The following is a 22,538-nucleotide window of genomic DNA, read 5'->3' on the forward strand; positions in this document are numbered from 1 at the left end:
CTTTTCTGGTTCTCTGTAGAAAATGGCAAATAAAATTTATCTAGGCATTATTACTCAGGCTCAAGTAACCTTATATTGTATTACAGTTGGTATGTCACTTTGTAGCATATGATTGTGCATTTAACACATCGTTATAAAATTGAGGGTTTTTTTTTTTACTTCGTCTCCAGGTGTATTGTAATATATTCAAATTGAGCCTTTCACAATAAAATATTTTTTCCAGACTTTCTTTTTGCTAAATCATCTATGATCGAAATTACATCTTCCCCTTATATATATATATATATATATATATATATATATATATATATATATATATATATATATATATATATATATATAAAACAGTATGTATTCAAACATACTATATATGCATTACATAGGGGTTCCAGGTTTTTTTTCTTGAAAGGGTTCTGTAAAACTGGAGTAAATGTAGAAATCCTGTTTTCTTATTCTGATCATCACCATTATGAGTAAGAAATTAATTCTGCCCCCTTTGTATACTTTTATGGTACGTACAAGTGTACAGTAATAAGAAAAGTGATATGAAATCTAAAGTGACTAGACATAACCTTTGCAAAATGCAACGCATGAAAGAAGAAATTCACATCTCTCTCCAATACGAAGAATTAGATGAATTAATTCGTGGTTATTTCTTGTAAAACCAATAAAATATTATTTTAATGATCTCTTCAGCGATAAAGGCCTACTTTATATCCAAATTGTCATGTGAATATAATTTCAAGGCCTTTCCTTTTATGAGTCCTGAATCTTGGTTTTTCTCTACATATTTCTAAATTCAATGTTGGAAAAAAAATATGTTGCAAGTGAATATAAAAGAAACAATTGTATAAATATGTAAACTATACAATACTGTGTGTGTATATGGTTCTTTCTATCGTCACTTTTTAAACGAGAAGTGTAAAAAGAAATGACTGATGGCGAGTGAAGGAGGCTTGTGTTTAATTAAAATCGGTCAGTATTTTGAAGGTGATTTTGATTATTAATTGGCAATAAAGATCACTAAGTAACTATCAAATGACTTTCATTTATTTTTTGTATGCAAAAACTTCCACGAATCCGTGTTCACTGATTTCATTCCGTTTAGTTCACTGTTGCTTGTTAAACATTTTAATGTTTTATTGTATGACTTGATCATTAGTTAGCTCTTATTGTTATTATTATTATTATTATTATTATTATTATTATTATTATTATTTCATTCCGTTTAGTTCACTGTTGCTTGTTAAACATTTTAATGTTTTATTGTATGACTTGATCATTAGTTAGCTCTTATTATTATTATTATTATTATTATTATTATTATTATTATTATTATTATTGAGTTAAAAGTAATGGCTGCATCGGCAGAGTTTATTTTCTTATCCAATTTTTCTATTTTCCGGATAATTCTCTTCTCTAGAGCGCATTTGCCGATGCAGCCATTACTTTTAACTCAACCTGCCAAAAAGAGGGTCTCCTACCACGACATTATTATTATTATTATTATTATTATTAATTAATGGCTTTGAAGTATTTACTCCTAAATTCCTGTGTGCTGTTTTACAACATTTCGAGAGGACGTCTCCCGAGAGAATATAACAGTCTCTGTTTACTATATAGCTATTGTTGCTCATCTGAAAACAGAAATATATCTGAAATAGTCATTCGCATGGCTGGCTGCGCAACAATTGCCAGTATAATCAAACACTGAAATTTATATTATTATTATTATTATTATTATTATTATTATTTTAATATTATTACTATTACTATTATCATTATTATTTTTATTCATTATTATTATTAATATTATTATTACTATTATTATTAATGTTGCTATTACTATTACTATTATTATCATTATTATTATTATTATTATTGTTATTATTATTACTATTATTTTTAGTATGAGTATTAGTATTGATAGTATCATTATTATTATTAATTATAATTCATTAAATATTATTTAATATTTATTATTATTCATTATCATTATTATTTATTATTATTATTTGCTTATTTATTATTATTCATTTCTTTATTATAATTTATTATTATTTACATATTATTATTACTTATTTATATTTAGTATTAGTATTAGTATTAATGATGATGATGAGGAAAATAATGAAAATAATGATAATAATAATAATAATAATTAATTAATATAAATGATAATAAATGGTCACAAATGATAAAGAATAGTAAATTATAATAATAATAAAAATAATAACAATAAAAATAATAATAATAATAATAATAATAATAATAATAATAATAATAATAATAATAATAATAATAATAATAATAATAATGTATTTTGCTAGAAGTTTCAGTACCATTTAGTTACTTAATTGCATAAAATTAAGAATTTTATTTCGGAAAAATACGTGGCCAGTTCATTGCTTAGCATACTATATGCATTCACATTATTCTTATATTTTGAATTATGCTATGTACTTTAGCATTTGCTGGTAATTAATTTTGAAAAGTCGACCTATTTCGGGAGTATTCCTTGACCATTTTCAAAAGTTTTTAACATATTGTCTCTTGGTGCTGTGACTTGTTATTTAATGTTGTGGGAGTTTTTGTCTAATTTTGCTGTGTGATAAGATGAGTTATCCATTGCAATTGTGAAAGATGAGGGTATGCCAGATGTCACGATTTTGCGGGACATGTCCCGACTTTGATCCTTTGGTTCCGTGTCCCGGACAAGACGCTCACGGGACGGCCTTTTGTCCCGCATTTAGCTCATCATAAAAAAAAAAAAAAAAAAAAAAAAAAAAAAATAATTCAACAAATTAAAATCCTTACCTCATGAAGATGGGGATATATTCGATAGCCACCGCTTACGGAACCATTGTTCAAATACGACCCTGTATTTAACTGTGATAGTCAACGTCATATTTTGCACTGAATATGAGTACGTACTGCATTAGGAACAAATCCTTCTTGAGACCCGGCATGTAATACTATGAGCCTCCCTCCTTTTCCTAAAGGCACTTTAATTCCCGTTGCACTCTTTGCTGTGTTATCTATCTAGCATTTTCAGAGAGTATAATTCTGGTTCACCCAAGTTTCGTCCAGATATATAATAGAATGTCCATTTTCTCTGGCTTTAATAATTCTTTTGCCAACAATCTTGATCTTGAGCACTGTCCGTCAAATCTTTCAATTTAAAACTGTCGCCCAGTAACTTTTGCTTAACCAAATCCTATCTCAATAATAATTTTCCTTAAAGATTCTCAACTACCCGTGAAGTCAATATTTTCTAACATTTCAAGCATCACTTTATCAATGGTTGGAATTTTTTTTTTTTTTTAAGTTAGTAGAATTTAAGTATTGTTTTTCATAACACGTCTTATATCGAACTTAAGTCTATGGCAGTATTTGTCCTTTGCCTTTTCTTGATATAAAAACTGGCTTTCCAAACAACTCTTCTGTCTTGTTTTTCTACAGATTCTCTCAACTGCAATGTTGCTTAAATTGGCTGCCTCTGCTATGCGGAAAATTGCTTTAGAAACATAAATAACAGAATCTCCTTGCTGTTTTTTCTAATAAAAAATATTTCGAAACATTAAAATCAATCTCTCGTGATTGACCAATAATAATAATAATAATTACTTTCTATTATTATTATTATTATTATTATTATTATTATTATTATTATTATTATAAGCTAAGTTAAAACCCTGTTTAGAAAATCAAGATGCTATAAGCCCAATGGCCCTAACAGGGAAAAATACCCCAGTGAGGAAAGTAAACAAGGAAATAAACTACACGAGAAGTAATAAACAATCAATATAAAATATTTCAAGAACACTAACTATATTAAATTAGATCTTTCATATCTAAACTTTACAAACTTCAAAAAACAAGAGAAATAAGATAGTACAGCGTGCCCGAGTGTACCCTCAAGCAAGAGAACTCTAATCCAAGACAGTGGAAGGCCATGGTAAAGAGGCTAAGGCACTACCCAAGACTAGAGAACAATAATTTTATTGTGGAGTGTCCTTCTCCCATAAGTAACCACTCAACAATTACACTGCAGTTAACGCCTTTAGCAAAGAAGAATTGTTTGGTAATCTCAGTGTTGTCAGGTGACAGCTGTACGAGGACAAAGGAGTGTGTGGAAAGAATAAGCTAAACTCTCCTGTGTATTGTAGGCGAAGACAAATTGAGCCGTAACCAGAGAGAATAATCCTGTGTAGTACTGTCTGGCCAGTCAAAGGACCCAATAACTTTCTAGCGGTAGTATCTCAAACGGGAGGCGGGTGCCCTGGCCAACCTACTACCTGTTGCTATGGATAGGGATGGATGACCTTCCATTCTGGCTGACAAAAAGTTGGATTCTTGTGTCGCCTTTGATTTACTTTTTAATATTTGAGGCATCTCTCTCTCTCTCTCTCTCTCTCTCTCTCTCTCTCTCTCTCTCTCTCTCTCTCTCTCTCTCTCTCTCTCTCTCTCTCCTATATCTAGGTGTGAAGGTCAAGCTACTTACGTTGCAAGTGGGCTACCTGCTCACAAGGAATACTTCCAGACGAAAGCTGATTAACGAATGTCCATCGCTGACCTGAGAAACTATATCGGAAAAGTGGCAACGTTTGTGCCACGGTTCTTTGTTGTACGACTAAATAATGTTACGAAACGATAACAATTAAAATATTAGTTTTTGTATATCGGGTAATTGAAATTTAAAATTTAAGATAATTGCATTCATTATACCCATCACCCTTTCCTATTTCTGTTTATTTTCGAAAAAAAAAAAAAACGTCGGAAATATTGCAACGTGTGATTTTGTCTTTAGGTACATATCGACCTTCGTAAATTTGACAAAATACAAGTTAATCGATAGATTCCCATATTATATAGTTAGCCAAAATTTTAGTTTTGGAATATTCTATGGCTTACAATATGTCGGTTTACAAAATAAATGGAGTATTGGAAACAGCATGGGCATAAGTGGACTTACAAACACACTTTAACTGGGCAATAATCCCTTATACCCTATAGGCTAACGTGAGCATTGACTGTAAATATAACACGCGCATAGTCTTGCAATACAGTATAATGGTTCTTTACTGATACATATGTAAGTACGCAAATAAAAAAAAAATCCCTTCATTACCACTAGAACAGGTAATATCCATCTAAAATTAATGTAGAAATCTGCAACACCAGTTTCAACTTCCTTCGCCTGGACGAATTGGCCAGCTTTCAAAACGCTTCCCATTGCCTTCCAGGGTAACGAAATTAGGTTTGAGGACCTTTTCGCCAAGGCCCATAGAATAAGCTTTTCGCCATACATCGTGGTGGCTACGCATATATAGGCCTACGCTTGACAGCGCTTTCCAAAATCATGTCACGTTTACTATAAGTATAAGATTTTGTGGAAATGTAATAAACAACTTAGGCCTATATGTTGGAAAAAATAATCTTGGTACAAATCTGAATAGGAATGCTTTTAAAATACAGTTTACATACCATGAAATTCATAAATTTTGTATAGGTCTACTGTTCCACAATGTTACTCTATTCTGGCTTTATTTCTTATATGATAAATACCTTTTTTTTAACATATTCTTCTTAGAGGACACCCATTAGGAGAATCTCGTATAAAACAACAAAATACAGGCGAATAACATAACGGTTTTTGGCCAAGTTTAGTTTATGAATCTATTCAATAGGCGATAAATCTGTCACAACGCTAATGAAATATTGATTTACGATGCCTTCAGGCGAGATTTAAAAGGCCATTTGAGGTTAACCTGGACTAATCCGAGGAAGATCCGCCTTAAGATCGGTACCTACGACTTTCGGCTATTCAAATGTCAAGCTCTCATTATGACAGCAAGTGGTCTCGCTTTCAAAGCAGACTTAAGAATTTGGAGGAAAGTACTTAGCCGGTGATAACCTTCCTTATATTTTTCCACGGGCCAAGGGAGTGGACCGTGCTAACGAGAACTGTTGGCTATAATCCACAACAACAACAACAGTATTTAGCCCCCATTCCCTCTTGGCTTTGCCAAAGACGCGTGCGTTCATACCTTGGAGGAATAGAGGTTATTCCTCCAAGGTTCACACACACACACACACACACACACACACACACACACACACACACACACACATATATATATATATATATATAATATATATATATATATATATATATATATATATATATATATATATATATATATATATATATATAAATATACATATATATATATATATATATATATATATATATATATATATATATATATACATACATATATATATATATATATATATATATAGATATATATATATATATATATATATATATATATATATATATATATATATATATATGTATAGATTTATACTATTTATTCGCCTTTTATATCTGTTAAGACTGCCTGTGTAGCTTATAGCATTCCATGTTAAGCTTCGGGTTCATTGTTTTGATTTTGAATTTGGAACTTTCATTTATTACTATTATATGATATTAATTATTTTTCTCTTATAGCCATTGTAGATTACAAAAACATGTTTGATAGAGATTTGGTAATAGCATGTTGCTATTTGTTAAAAACATTGAACCGTTTCATATCATTACCTTTTGATTATGGTAGTATTAATTTGATTACCGGTATATCTAATTATTATTATTATTATTATTATTATTACTATCCAAGCTACAACCCTAGTTGGAAAAGCAAGATGCTATAAGCCCAGGGGCTCCAACAGGGAAAAATAGCCCAGTGAGGAAAGGAAATAAGGAAATAAATAAATGAAGAGAACAAATTAACAATAAATCATTCTAAAATAAGAAACAACGTCAAAACAGACATGTCATATAATAAACTATCAACAACATCAAAAACAAATATGTCATAAATAAACTATAAAAAGACTATGTCCGCCTGGTCAACAAAAAAGCATTTGCTCCAACTTTGAACTTTTGAAGTTCTACTGATTCAACCACCCGATTAGGAAGATCATTCCACAACTTGGTCACAGCTGGAATAAGACTTCTAGAGTACTGCGTAGTATTGAGCCTCGTGATGGAGAAGGCCTGGCTATTAGAATTAACTGCCTGCCTAGTATTACGAACAGGATAGAATTGTCCAGGGAGATCTGAATGTAAAGGATGGTCAGAGTTGTGAAAAATCTTATGCAACATGCATAATGAACTAATTGAACGACGGTGCCAGAGATTAATATCTAGATCAGGAATAAGAAATTTAATAGACCGTAAGTTTCTGTCCAACAAATTAAGATGAGAATCAGCAGCTGAAGACCAGACAGGAGAACAATACTCAAAACAAGGTAGAATGAAAGAATTAAAACACTTCTTCAGAATAGATTGATCACCGAAAATCTTGAAAGACTTTCTCAATAAGCCTATTTTTTGTGAAATTGAAGAAGACACAGACCTTATATGTTTCTCAAAAGTAAATTTACTGTCGAGAATCACACCTAAAATTTTGAAAGAGTCATACATATTTAAAGAAACATTATCAATACTGAGATCCGGATGTTGAGGAACCACCGTCCTTGACCTACTTACAATCATACTTTGAGTTTTGTTAGGATTCAACTTCATACCCCATAATTTGCACCATGCACTAATTCTAGCTAAATCTCTATTAAGGGATTCACCAACCCTAGATCTACATTCAGGGGATGGAATTGATGCAAAGAGAGTAGCATCATCTGCATATGCAACAAGCTTGTTTTCTAGGCCAAACCACATGTCATGTGTATATAGTATAAAAGGTAATGGGCCAAGAACACTACCCTGTGGAACACCGGATATCACATTCCTATAATCACTATGGTGCCCATCAACAACAACTCTTTGAGATCTATTACTTAAAAAATCAATAATAATGCTAAGAAACGACCCACCCACTCCCAACTGTTTCAGTTTGAAAACAAGGGCCTCATGATTAACACGGTCAAAGGCAGCACTAAAATCAAGGCCAGTCATACGAACTTCCCGACCACAATCAAGGGATTTCTGTACAGCATTGGAGATTGTAAGAAGGGCATCACATGCTCCAAGGCCTTTACGAAAACCAAATTGCAAACTAGGGAGTAGATGATTACCTTCAGCAAACCTATTAAGACGTTTTGCCAGAAGACGTTCAAAAACTTTAGATAATATGGGAGTTATGGAAATTGGGCGGTAATCAGTGGGACTTGAGCTACCACAAACACATTTACATAGAGGAGTAACATTACCAATTCTCCAACTAGTGCTAAAAGCTCCTCTTCTTGCTAACTTGCGCAAAATAACAGATAACTTTGGAGCTAAGAAATCTGCTGTCTTTATAAAAAACAAAGGAAAAATACCATTTGGGTCTACACCTCCATAAGCATCAAGGTCCATCAACAGAGCTTTAATCTCACGAGATCGAAAAGCTAAACTAGTTAGTTTAGCCTCAGGAAAACAGGAATGTCGTTACACTTACTTAAAGCGCTCATTTGCAGGTCATATATACAATACAGGGGAACCCCATTCTCTACATAACCTTTCTGAAGTCATTTTATCGTATACATTCCAAGGCATTCAGCATTTCATGCCGCATATTGTCAAATCCACATTATCGAAGCATTTAGAAAACGAGTCTTCGGTTTCCTCATAAAAGTCTTAAATATTTAATATCTTTGGTCTTTCGGGTGTATACTTGTTACTTGTTTTGGGTTTAAATCCAACCCTCCACTGAAGTCGAGTGAACTACTTCTCGGGCGGGTCCATATCAATTATCTAACGAAACATTTTCATTATAACTTATACAATTCTTTGATTGTAGCATCTTCCAGATCATATGATCTTGTGAAAAGTTATGTCTTTAGTTTCTTCTTAAATTCAATTGCTCCCTTTAGGTCCTTCATTTCAGTTGGCAGTTTATTATAATGTCTAGGCGCACAGCAGCTAAAAGCCCTTTCACCAAATTTACTATTTGTTCTTGGTTCAGATAGCCTATGTTTGTCACTCATGTGTCTTATGTTAACATATAGTGGAAGCTTATTGTATAATCTTGGGGCCGTGATTTTCAAACTATAATCGATGGAGGAAAATTTATAAAAAAAGAATTCGTGAGATTGTATACATCCACATTTTTCTTGCAAATTTCCATATATTTCTAAAGGATGACATTTAGAATTCGTGTATCTCATTTATTTTCATTTGTTTATTTCATTATGAATATGATGAACAATATTTTATAAAAGATATAAATAAATAACACTTCTTGTACAAGTAACATATATTACTTTGTTGATCACGTTCATGTAAATAACATACAGTAAAATCTGTTTTTATTGAAGATTACACAATTCAATTAACATGTCAATCAAACTCAAAACAAAAAAAAAAATTGGTAGAAAAAGAAAGGTATGAGGAAACAAATTGCGTTCTTTATTATTCTTATGTTAAAATTGTAATGAAAGAATACATGCTTCGTTATACTGTGGTTTTCGTTTTATCAAACTTACTTAGGAATATATCAACTTTGAGATTAACATAGTAATCCCTGACACGACGAGATGGTGTAGGACACTATAATAAATAAGGGATGAAAACCAAAGAGAGAGAGAGAGAGAGAGAGAGAGAGAGAGAGAGAGAGAGAGAGAGAGAGAGAGAGAGAGAGAGAGAGAGAGAGAGAGAGAGAGAGAGAGAGTTTCCCTAGGCTACGAGACCGAAATTAAAAGAAAGATAAGCATGGGATGGAGAGACTTTAGTAATCAAACTTAGATTATGTAATGTAAAATATGCCACTTTCTCTAAAAAAGAAAAGTATTTAATGAGATGGTCCGACCAGCATTAACTTATGCATCAGAAAATTGAACCCTACTAAAGCCTTAGAATATAAGTTATTCTGTGGTGACCGCTGAGAAGAGCTCTTTGCCAGAACTTATCGTGTCTGAGCGTAAAAACATAGTTCACTTTTCCTTGAAGGAATCACTCTTTAGAGACAAGTCGAAACACTTTGAAAACAACAATAAAACCAGATTAAGATATTAACATTAATACAGGGAGGAGTATCCTATTTTCCCTCACCCTTTCTTTACAACACTGTACTTGCTTGCACAAGATCACTTAAATAACATCAACATCTTTACATATATATATATATATATATATATATATATATATATATATATATATATATATATATATATATATATATATATAAATATATATATATATAATATATATATATATATATATTAGTTCATTATGCATGTTGCATAAGATTTTTCACAACTCTGACCATCCTTTACATTCAGATCTCCCTGGACAATTCTATCCTGTTCGTAATACTAGGCAGGCAGTTAATTCTAATAGCCAGGCCTTCTCCATCACGAGGCTCAATACTACGCAGTACTCTAGAAGTTTTATTCCAGCTGTGACCAAGTTGTGGAATGATCTTCCTAATCGGGTGGTTGAATCAGTAGAACTTCATAAGTTCAAAGTTGGAGCAAATGCTTTTTTGTTGACCTGGCGGACATAGTCTTTTTATAGTTTATTTATGACATATTTGTTTTTGATGTTGTTGATAGTTTATTATATGACATGTCTGTTTTGACGTTGTTTCTTATTTTAGAATGATTTATTGTTAATTTGTTCTCTTCATTTATTTATTTCCTTATTTCCTTTCCTCACTGGGCTATTTTTCCCTGTTGGAGCCCCTGGGCTTATAGCATCTTGCTTCTCCAATTAGGGTTGTAGCTTGGATAATAATAATAATAATAATAATAATAATAATAATAATAATAATATATATTGAAAACTGACAACTAAGGATAAACAATGCATTTAATAAACTTGGAGGAGTTATTTAAAGAAAAGAATTTTTAAATCTTTTAATTGTTCTGCCCTTTTCAGATACTTATCTTTCACTACCGATATTTCCGTACTTGTGGTCACATCCGTCAATCAAGGGTCTTTCGGCTTATATGATCTCTAAGAAAGTCAATCTAATCTTCGCCTCTCTCTCTCTCTCTCTCTCTCTCTCTCTCTCTCTCTCTCTCTCCTCTCTCTCTCTCTCTCTCTCTCTCTCTCTATATATATATATATATATATATATATATATATATATATATATATATATATATATATATGTGTGTGTGCATATACTGTATACACACACACACACACACACACACACATATATATATATATATATATATATATATATATATATATATATATATATATATATATATATATATATATATATATCATGTAGACTTTCCTTAGAGATCCTTTGCATCCATTGAATACAATGTTTTCTTCACCTTCCACCAGTATTTTTTTTTTAAAGTGGGGATTTCCTTTCGTGCATAAAAGTTTAAGACTGTTCTTCATAAAACATATTTGTTGAAGTCGTCTCGAGTAGTCGATGCTTTGTTTGTTGTAGAAATTTAGATTTTCCACATTCTTCTTGCATGATTATTCGACGAACTGTTAGTTGCCCCCATACACTACCGAGCATCGAATCGCGCTTCGAGTCACCTCAAGCTTGGCTCGAACTCGAAGGAGGCCACACACTAAAGAGCCTTGTTTCAGTTAAGCGCTTTTTCCGCACAGTGAAGATGTCATCCTCAGACCTAGACACAGACGATTTTTTAAGCATTGCTGTTGCTCTCGAAGAGAAAAAACGTAAAAAGCGATCAAAGTGGAGCAAATCGTGGCTTTTATAGAGAAATTATTTCTCACATACCAATTTGCTAGAAGAACTTAGATTGAAAGAGCCCCAAGATTGGTTCAACTATCTGAGGATGGACGAAGATACGTTCCTAGAGCTTCTTTCCATGGTAACTCCTATTATTGAGAAGAAAGATACGAAACTTCGAGAAGCAATTTCTCCCCATCAGCGTCTAGCAGCCACATTACGCTTTTTAGCAACTGGGAAATCCTATGAAGATCTAAAATTCTCAACGTGTATTTCTCCACAAGCATTGGGACACATTATTCCTGAAACCTGTGATGCGATATACAGAGTGCTCAAACCCCATTACTTAAAGGTAAGACAACATTTGTTTTTCTTTGTGATATGCCAATACCAACATTTTTAGCGATACCGACAGATATCTCTATTTAGCAATGTATCGATACCGATACATTTCAAAGTTTAAAAAAATTGTGATGAAGAAGCTTTAATTAATGTTATTCAGTCATAAAAGATATGTTAATGATAGGTAATTAATTAACTGAAGGAAACATGAATTTCAATTTTAATATCACTTTATCTTATAGGTACCTTAGCCTATAGCTACATTGATACTTGATAAGGAAAAAAAAAACACTGGCTATATCAGTTTTTAATGATATTTCATTTTTAGCTAACATCAAAATCCTTATATGAAAATAAAAAAATAGAAGAAATTGTATATAATTAAAAAAAATTCTGTAACAACAAAATGAAAATGAAAACTGAGGATTTCTTTCCTTCATTGATAATGCTAATTATATACTTAAAGAAAATTCAATAAAAGAAATAAATGACAAAATAAAAATGAAAACTGAGGATTCCTAACTAATTACCTACTTAAAGAAAATTCAATAAGAAATTCATTTCTGTAACATAACAAAATAAAAATGAAAACTCCTTCATTGATAAGGCTAGTTATATAATTTTCCTATCTATATGAATTCATTACCAGAGAAGTTATGGAAATATGATGCAAGTTGGGTCTCTCCTGTAGGTTGGGTCCCAGAAAGAGGATTGAGGTGTCCATTGACAACATGGGACATTTCATTAATGCATCCTTTTTTGGCCTTGTACAAAACATCATTCACCAGACGAATAACCTCCATCGAAGTGCTTTCTGGGAGTTCGTCCAATTGGATTGCCCAAGCTTTAACTTGAGCATCGAATTTACTACTTTGCTTTTTCTGGAGACGCTCGGAGAGTAACTTATAAAAATCCCTCTGTGAATTCTTGCATCCTTTAGAAGATGTAGAAGATGATGCTTCGGAGCCTGTAGGAGAAGAAGGAGTGGGAATGGTTACAGTTGTTGGTGAAGAAACAGATGTTTCATCCAACTGTGGAAGAAGAAAGAAAAATATTTAAAATGTGTACAAACTTTTGTATTTCGGCATTTATAAATTTTTCGTTGGCTAAGCAAAATCAGGCTAAAAATAAAACATTTATTTACTTCATCTTTTACCCTTTGAGCTTTGCCCTTTTTTTTCTTCTGTATTGTTTTTTTTTCTCTTTATATATATATATATATATATATATATATATATATATATATATATATATATATATATATATATATATATATATATATATATATATATTTGAGGTCAGGCTAGAGAATGAGCCTTCTGGTCCGTCCTGATTCTCCCGTCCATTAAAAAAAAAAAAGTTAGGATTTACAGATGGAAAAAATTGATATCATGTGACTTTTTTTAAGTAACTTGTTAAAATTTGCATTATATAATATGGTATAATATTTATAATTTTCTTTATATTCTCTTTTTCAGTTTCGTTCGAGTGTCGCAGAATGGAAAGCAATCGCACAACAATTTGAAAACAAATGGCAATTTCCTAATTGTTGCGGGGCGCTTGACGGCAAGCACATAAGCATAACTCCTCCCCATGATTCCGGGTCTTATTACTGGAACTACAAAGGATTCAATAGTGTTGTGCTGTTGGCCCTTGCAAATGCCAACTATGAGTTTATTATGTGTGATGTTGGCACTAATGGGCGAATATCAGATGGAGGTGTGCTTGAGAACACAAAATTCGGAGACCTATTAAGCGAAGGGAAACTGAATTTGCCAGAGCCAGCTAAACCAGAAAATAGTAGCAGAATTTTGCCATATGTATTCATCGGAGATGAGGCTTTCGCGTTAAGGAAGCATTTTTTAAAGCCTTATTCCTCCAAAGACCTCATAAAGGAGCGCAGAGTATTTAACTATAGGCTCTCTAAAGGAAGAAGAATAATCGAAAATGTATTTGGTATTATGACTTCACGTTTTAGGATTTTTTCTTCACCAATAAATCTAAAGATTGCTAATATAGAAAAAGTAGTATTAGCATGCTGCGTTCTACATAACTTTTTGAGAAGAAAATGTAGTGCATCATATTTGCCGCCGGAAAATGTAAGCAATGATATAGGCCTATGCATTGAAAACATAACCATTCCTGATGTAATGCTCGGAGATGTTGCTCTACAACCTTTGGAAAGGACACATACCAGAAACCCTCCGCAAGAAGCTAAAGAAGTCAGGAATCAATTTATGGCTTATTTTATGGAAGAAGGTGCCGTTCCATGGCAAGACAAGTCAGTAGGAAACTAGAGTACGAGACCAAGTATATATAAATTCAGCGTAGTCTTTAGCCAAAAAAAAAAAAAAATAAGTAAAAAAAAAATTAAACTAACAATTGGTCTCAGACTTTTCCATTGGATAGTTAGTTAAATTCTAAACAAATTAATTATTTAGTTCATGGTGCTTTAAGGTTTTGGTGAACTTTGTATGAATTAAAACAATTAATTCTGTATAAGAAGTGCATATTGTTTCTTAATAATTGTATGTATAGAACTTCATATCATTGCTAGATAGTACTTAAAATATTAAGTACAAGTCACATTGTTCAAGGAGAAAGCATCACTGAAATTGTAAAAGGATAATTAGTGTTTAATAAAAATATAAATTTCCCTTACCATCTCTCTTTCAAAGCTTTCCTCCTATATAGTAGACCTAGAGCGTCTGGCATTTCTTGGTCTTTCAGAAAGAGTAATTTTTCGTAGTACCATAAGTTGGGCTTATAAATGTCATCTGTGCTGGCTCCAGATTTGTATGAGGCCTGAACCTTTTTAAATTCTTTTCTAAATGATGCACGTAGAGAATTAATCTTACGTAAACATGATTCACGATCAGCATTAGGGTCACATTCTTTCAGTTTTTCTACTAATTTGTCTTGAGCAATTTGTTTTGCGTGTTTGTTATAGTAATCTGCCGATTTAATTTTCCACAAACACGGGAAAGACTGGTACAGGTCTATAAAGTCACTTAACACTTCTCTTAAATTGGCGCTATCCATCTTCAATTTCACTCAACATACAAAAATAATGGAGCCTTCCTCGTGTACCCAACAAATTATCACCTGGCTCGAAGCTCCACCCACAAAATATCAGGAATGTCTTGATAGCGTCGAGCCAGCTGCGAGTGGCTCGTTGCACGATGCGAAAGCCCCCATACACTATGAACACTCGACGCGTTGCACGAAGCGCGATTCGATGCTCGATAGTGTATGGGGGCCTTAACATTTGTGGCTTTAGACGTGCGGATACATGCTTTGGTTACATAAGTAAAAGGGCCGCTGTTTATCTTTATTGTGAAATGCTTGTACACACTGTGTACTGTTTCCACGAGTTGTTTAAGTTTCCAATCGTTTAAGTTTGATAGCTTATGCAGTTTCAAAAACTGCATTTTATACTCCAAGATCAGTCATTCTAGGGAATAAATATGGCTCACTGATCTTTGCCTGATAAATTTACCCTTGTGACCTCCAAGATGTACTTGTCAATCAGATTTAAAACTCACCATCTGCCAGAGTCTTATTACTACAATAGTATAAAATTGGCAAATAGGCTGAGATTATAATTTCGAAAAAAATGTTGGTTTCAATTATCATTATAGAAATGGAAACCTTACCTTATGAAATATAGGTGCTACTATAGCGTGAGGTCTACCGCCATATGTCGCCTACCCAGGTGGAGGGTAAGGTCTACCGCGTGACCAGCGTCCCAGAGCCCCGCACCTAACCATCGAACATGTGAACTGCCCAAATCCATCAAAAAACGTGACCTGTCCACGTGACCTGCCCATATAAAAGGAAGCAAATGGAGCTTCTAAATTTCCTACGGGCCGACCAAGGGAAAGCCCCGTGCCAACAAGAAGAGTTGGCTGTAATACTCCACGAACGAACGATCTCCTAAATCAGTTTTTCCCTTGGCCTAAAAGAGATATCATCGATATCAGCATTCTACAGTGAACCACCAGCAACAGGAGCACACACACAGGCAATTGAGCGATCATGGTTGGACGCTAAAACGATGATTCTGAAGAGATTATTGCGAGGTGCTGGTTTTCAGCTGTTCCAGTCTCATCTTGATCATTTTTGCTGGAAGGTGATGAGAAAAAATTCCAATGATCTATTTGTGTCATTCTTAGATGTACGAAGTGTGTATCGCTAGAATAAATGTATGGAAATATATATGATAACCTGTTTGATGTACGAAGTGTATCGCTAGGATAAATGTATGGAAATATATGATATAACCTGTTTGATGTACGAAGAGTGTATCGCTAGAATAAATGTATGAAAATATATGATAACATGCGTGATGTACGAAAAGTGTATCGCTAGAATAAATTTATGGAAATATGTGATAACATGTTTGATGTACGAAGAGTGTATCGCTAGAATAAATGTATGGAAATACATGATAACATGTGTAGTTTTACCTTTATTCCTTTTTTTTAATGTAATTAGAAATCCAATTATCTATTTAAGTCATTTCTAAGATATGTTTAAATTAAGTGTTCGTTGCCTAGAGAAATGTATGAAATATGTTTTATCTATGAGGGACGAATAATTCAGCGGTAGACCTCACGCTATAGTACTAACGGGAGGTAGATCTCACGCTATAGTGTGGTAGACCTCACGCTATAGTAGCACCGAAATATATATGCTCGCAAGACTAACGAGAGAGAGAGAGAGAGAGAGAGAGAGAGAGAGAGAGAGAGAGAGAGAGAGAGAGAGAGAGAGAGAGAGAGAGACTGGATTTAACTTCTGGTTAATCGTAGCCACCTCTGGTTAATCCTGAGATTAGTCAAAAAGGATCTGTCATAAAGGGGCTACGCTTTATCAGTTACTCAGTTTGAATGGATCGTGTCCAAGTACTGTGTTCATGTTTCCTTAAAGTGGCTGAATCATTTTGACACAAGTAAGTTATACAATGGGTCAGATATTGTCTCAGCGGTCACGACAGATATATATATATATATATATATATATATAATATATATATATATATATATATATATATATATATATATATATATATATATATATATATATATATAGTATATATATATATATATATGTGTGTGTGTGTGTGTGTGTGTGTGTGTGTGTGTGGTGTGTGTGTGTACGTAAATGTTAACTCTTACGAATCAGCGTTTTTCTAAAAGTATTAAAAAGTAAACTTAAGAATTTTACAAGTTTCATGAGGTTCATCCCTCTTCTTTTTATCATTATATATATTCCTAAATGAATTGAGAGAGAGAGAGAGAGAGAGAGAGAGAGAGAGAGAGAGAGAGAGAGAGAGAGAGAGAGAGAGAGAGAGAGAGAGAGAGAGAGAGAGAGAGAGTTTCCGGGCACTTTTGATGGGATTAAGTAGGTAAAAGTAGGTGGAGTAAGAGGACCAATTTCACCCCTTGAAATCCCCACGAGAGAACAGGTGTTTAGGATTATCATGGGTCAACCATACCTGGATTTCCAGAAATGAAAAACACAAGTACTTCTACTTCAGTGTTTGTAATGTAGTTGAAGTCGAATGACGCGTATCTCTAGACCTCCAGTGTATCTATTGGGACAATGTGTTATTAATAATTTTTTTTTTCTTTTAACAATCGGTGATATCAGGGTTGCCAGGTTTTCTAAATGAGAAAAGGCCAAGTTTTAATCAACGGAAGCTTTAAAAGGCCAAATCATTAGTAGAAAAGGGACAAAAAATATAACATTTATGGCCAGTCAATCTCAAAAAGGCCAAATTTAGATATTTCGCACGAAAAAAAGGCCACATTTGAGGGGTTTGGCCTGAAAAAGGCCAACCTGGCAACCCTGGGTGATATAAAATAGTACTGTTATATTACTGTACTTGGCAACTGCGCCCTTGAGTGATCTTTTCGTTGTTAGTAAGTATAAACGCAAGGCTTGTTGTGCACGTATAATTGATGTATTTTTGTAAGTAAACAAAGCTGATTGTTTGTTAGTTATGTTTATACCACTATCGATTTTCTGCCCCAACATAATGTGAATTTTATGTCATTGATAATATAGATATCATATCATTATGCTCTTTGACATGAAATTTCAACAACTCGGAACACTCAGATTATTGTGGAAGGCGTTTGCTGTTCTGGTGTATGTACACGCACAATTAAACTAATATTAAATCATGGAAACTGCTATTTGATCTAAATTCACTGTAATGGTCAGGTTGAATATGATAAAAGTAATTTTTTTTTTTCGCAAACATAACAAATTTTTGAGTACGTAGGCTATAGGCAATTAGGTACTCAACCATGTATTTTTTCTTATTTTTCAAATAATTTCTCTCATTGCAACGGGTTATCCCCATTTATTAAGTTATTTTGGAGCTGTAGCCAAGTTGAATTTTTAGTCATACCCAGGTGGTTTCTGTGCATAAAAGGTTATTCTTTATGAGATTGGAACTGAGTAAATCACATACAGCTTATCTAAAACCCTTTATTGAAGCAACTAACCTATTCCCAGAAACTAATAATACACAGGTCCATTGAGTGTGTAGGGGTATTTTTTTTAGGGTAGACATTCAGGTCTATTAGGGTAATTAGGGAACTTTAGGTTAGGTCATATCCCAGTTTGGGGTGAATGTAGTGCGGCAGTCTAAGGGTATGGCTCCTAGGTTAGGTTAGATGGAGAACCTTAGGTTAGGTTGGTTAGGTAGGAATCATTCTGTTAGGTGATTTTCTTGTGTCTGTAAAATGTGGTTTTTCACTGTCCAAACAAACTACAAAGGCTCCCATATAACTTGCATATCGGTTGATTAAAATGTGAAGGATGTTTTTCATGAAGTCCATTGTATACATCTAGGCGACTGAAGGGGACTTATTGCGCAGGCTCGGTTCTGATTGGATTGGGGAGCCTTCTGTGCATTTACAATGACGTATTTGTCAGGTGGTTTTTTTAAACCAATAAACAGCTTACAAGTACTGTACTTCTTCATAAGTTCCGGGATGTTGTTCTACAACAGCCATTTTTTCTTCCGCCTTCCCCTTCAGTTTCAACTTAACCACCATCACGTAAAGAAGTCTCCAAGAGGGAACTCAAGGGAAGTACATCAGTATATTTAAAATTTTAGTGTGATTTCATTTATGTTGGCAATTGATTATGATGGAAATGCTCTCCGTTCAGTGTAAAGCTATTGTTACTCATGTGAAATTGAAAAATAACAGCGAAATAATACCTTAAAGGTCTGATTCTTACTTAATTTTTAGGGAAGACCAGCATATTTTCTACTGTACTGTAAAGCTTCTGTAAAGGTTACCAAGACAAAAAAAGAAAAAAAAAAACGAAAAAACTTAGTCACAAGGTAAGGAATTATTTTTTATTTACTTTATCATAATATAAGGATTTGTTTGTGATTTACTTTTAGTTTGTGACCTGGGAAGGGGGAGTCCAGCTAGCGGGTGTAACCTGGGAAGGGGGTCCTGGGGTCTTGCCCCCCTCCTCCAATCCTGGTGTTGTGACCTGGGAACTACTAGCTTAGGTTAGGTGGGTTTGTTAGGTTCTGTACCCTTTTACAAATTGCAAAAGTGTTGAATAATCACAAGATAACCGGTTATCTTGTGCTTATTTTGCATTTCTGACCATTATTATTGCTGCAAATCACTCGTTTATGACATTTCCCCTCCCCAAAAACCCCGGTTTCCCACTGGGGTTGCCCATAATTGTCTTTATACTGTGTAAGGGGGTCCAAAAACTCATGAACGGGCGGTTTACCCTAATAATCATGGTCAGAAATACATAAAACACAAGATACCAGTAGCAAGTAGGAAAAATATATGGTTCATGTATTTGGCCAAGAATTGAAGTATTATATATTTACCTTATAGTGTACTTTATTATTGTGTTGAAATTTAAATGAACTTTTGTAAACTTTTTCCTGTCAGTCATTTCCATAAAAAAAAGTCATCGTAACAAAAAAAAACATGCAGTTACTGTAATCAAAACTGAGTTAATAGTAATGAAACACTCTAAACACCGGAGCTTTTGTTTGCCAGGACTTCCTGACCGTGTAAAACAGGTGTTTTTATCCCATTTTCTATGGTCTTTTTCATCGTACTACAAATACTTCCTCACTTAATTGAGCTAAAGATTTTTTGGTTTTTGCTTTGCTGTATGCTTGCTTCACTCAAGATTAAACATTATCTCATTGCTCATATATTCTGGCAAGCGGACTATGTTTTGCTATGTGCGTTAGCCCCGTGGCTAATACTTTGGCGTTAATTTTCAATGATACAAAATTAAAGGTGTGAATACACACTTAATAAAGAAGTGAGTTGTAGCTTCATGCTCCAGTATTTGTTCGAATATGGACTTTGCTTCCATTTCCAATGATCAGACTACAGTAAATACTGTATTTTTCAATATTAAACTTACCCGATAATCATGTAGCTGTCAACTCCGTTGCCCGACAGAATTCTACGGGAGGGATACGCCAGCTATCACTATACTAGAAGGGGGTGTACTCACCAGCGCCACCTGTGGCCAGGTACTACAGTACTTCTTGTTGACACCGCCTCAATTTTTCCTCTGTCGTGCTTCCGGCAAGACGTTCTGGGATACGCTTATAATCTTGGAGTATTGTTCACGGCTTTTGGTGAAGTATTTCTCTCAGATTTCGGCTGTCGCTATACTGGAAACTTCTCTATTAGCTTAGATAGCTTTTATTTAGTTCTGTTTAATGGTTAACGATCTTTTTGCTTGATTTGGAATCCCCCTTGACTAACTCTTTGATTCAAGATGTCTGACCATTCACAAGCCCCACCCCATAGACGATGTAGGTCTTGTAATAGGCGTATTCCGAAGGCCTCGGTAGATCCTCACACCGCTTGTTCTGACTGTAGGGAAAGACCCTGTCAGTTGGAAGATCGATGTGAGGAATGCGCCGGACTTTCGGAACTTGAATTTGTTCGATTCCTGAAATATTCAACCAAGTTAGAGAGAGAGAGAGTTAGGAGGAGTTCTTCTCGCTCTTCACTTTTTTCCTCACCTCATGATCCTCAACCTTTTCCTCCCCCTGTAGTGGCTACCCCCGAACCTACTATTTGTACTCAACCTGATATGTCCGTTGTTTTGCGTGCCATTCAGGCTTTAGGTGACAAAGTGGAATCGGTGGTTAGTGATCATAAGTCTCTTATGGCAGAAGTCAAAGAACTTAAGGTCAAAAGTGCAGTGGGAGGTGATAGTGCCAGTGCTGTGACAAGTGCTAGTGTCAGTGCGGTGCCAAGTGCTAGTGTCAGTGTCAGTGTGGTGCGTGAGGGTACTTCTGTGCGTGCCAGTCGTCCTCCCAGTCCGGGACCTCTTGCAAGCTCCCAAGCCCAGGGGAGAAGCAATGTCGAAGGGCAAAAGGGTTCGGCAGGCCTTGATCGGCGCACAGAAGTATCCTCGGTGGTTGCGGGCGTGTCTTACAGAGACCGTCACTCCCACCCGCAGACGATTGAGCCCGTCTTTTACTCGTCTGCTGAAGAAATGTCAGGGAGAAAACGCTGGACTCAGGTCTCTAGACCTCTCAAACACAAAGACCAGACCTCAAGAGCTCTACAACCTGGTTGCAGTCATTGGATTAGCTCTGACTCTCCGCAGTCATCAGGTGACTGCACACCTCCTAAGAGGGGTAAGGTGATGCCGCAACAGACCTCATCTTCTGTTAAGGCTTCGCCTCAGCAGACCTTAGCGTCTGTCGACCCCAAGTTGACTTTACTGCAGTCCATGCAGTCACAGCTTGCGGTCTTAATGCGTGAGTGTCAGGCTGAGAAGGTTACACCTCCTCCTGCGATCGCTCCGCCTAACCGCAGTCCAGTCTGCCAGGCGTACGAAGTTGAGGCTCCTCAGGATACCTTACCGCGTACTGAGTTGCCAGTTACCAGCGGTGTGCAGCAACCTCCGCCTTCCTTAAGGCAACCTCAGCAATGGGAGCAGGAAGCTTATGCCTTACTTCCTCCGCTTCCGCTTGCGGTTCCACCAGCGAGGCAACAATCTCTTGAGGTACGACAACCTCTTCCATCCATGAGGCAGCCACCTCAGCTCTCGCTGCAGCGACCTCAACCCTCCTCAAGGCGAGACCCTCAACACCTTAGGCTAGCACCTCAGGAACCTCAACTCGCGAGACAAGAACTGCGTTCTGCGCAGCCGCTACCTCAACTCTCGCAGCTCACACCTCAGGAACCTCAACTCGTTCCTCAGGAACCTGCTACTGCGCATCCGCAACCCTTACAGCAAGCGCAACTCTTGAGACATGATACTCATGCCAGGAGTCAGCCACCTCAACCCATGCGCCTACCTTCCTCTACTCTTCTTGACCAGTCTTTGCAGCCTGAACCTCAGGTTTTAACTCAGCAACAGAGACTTGAGGATGAAACCACAAGCGTTTATGCACCCGCTTGTTCAGACTCTGCTGTTCAGCATACCACTGTTACATTACCTCTCACTTCGCTACACTCTGGTGATGAGGTTTCTGAGGAG

At 35.0% G+C, this 22,538-nt stretch overlaps 2 protein-coding genes and 1 long non-coding RNA gene across 5 annotated transcripts in view; all 3 read left to right on the forward strand.

Annotated features, from left to right (window-relative positions):
• LOC137629556 (uncharacterized) overlaps positions 1–224 on the forward strand; it is a 1,349-nt gene extending 1,125 nt beyond the window's left edge. Inside the window, exon 2 of the long non-coding RNA XR_011041535.1 lies at positions 1–224. This exon is cut by the window's left edge and continues 258 nt beyond it. This is a non-coding gene — a long non-coding RNA (uncharacterized lncRNA).
• Positions 225–11,451: 11,227 nt separating this feature from the next.
• Positions 11,452–14,680, forward strand: LOC137629261 (uncharacterized). Its single transcript, XM_068360522.1, has 3 exons — positions 11,452–11,592; positions 11,707–12,030; positions 13,499–14,680. The coding sequence occupies exons 1-3, from the start codon at positions 11,452–11,454 to the stop codon at positions 14,315–14,317; spliced, it is 1,284 nt and encodes a 427-aa protein (XP_068216623.1). The 3' UTR covers positions 14,318–14,680.
• Positions 14,681–17,598: 2,918 nt separating this feature from the next.
• LOC137629557 (uro-adherence factor A-like) overlaps positions 17,599–22,538 on the forward strand; it is a 110,928-nt gene continuing 105,988 nt past the window's right edge. The window contains exon 1 of one of the 3 annotated variants that reach the window (XM_068360982.1): positions 17,599–17,944. The gene's annotated coding sequence lies outside the window, so the exon portion shown is untranslated. Of the gene's footprint in view, positions 17,994–18,062; positions 18,174–22,538 lie in introns of those variants that run through there. The other 2 variants (XM_068360981.1, XM_068360984.1) reach the window with 2 other exon arrangements.

The sequence above is a fragment of the Palaemon carinicauda genome, chromosome 37 (genome assembly GCF_036898095.1).
Source record: "Palaemon carinicauda isolate YSFRI2023 chromosome 37, ASM3689809v2, whole genome shotgun sequence".
Lineage (NCBI taxonomy): Eukaryota > Metazoa > Arthropoda > Malacostraca > Decapoda > Palaemonidae > Palaemon > Palaemon carinicauda.

Excerpts from the sequence above, each read along its gene's own strand:
- LOC137629261 (XM_068360522.1), top strand. The coding sequence starts at position 11,452 with ATGATTATTCGACGAACTGTTAGTTGCCCCCATACACTACCGAGCATC. Across the intron at positions 11,593-11,706 it reads TTAAGCGCTTTTTCCGCACA|AGAAATTATTTCTCACATAC; the intron begins GTGAAGATGTCA and ends TGGCTTTTATAG. Across the intron at positions 12,031-13,498 it reads TCAAACCCCATTACTTAAAG|TTTCGTTCGAGTGTCGCAGA; the intron begins GTAAGACAACAT and ends TCTCTTTTTCAG.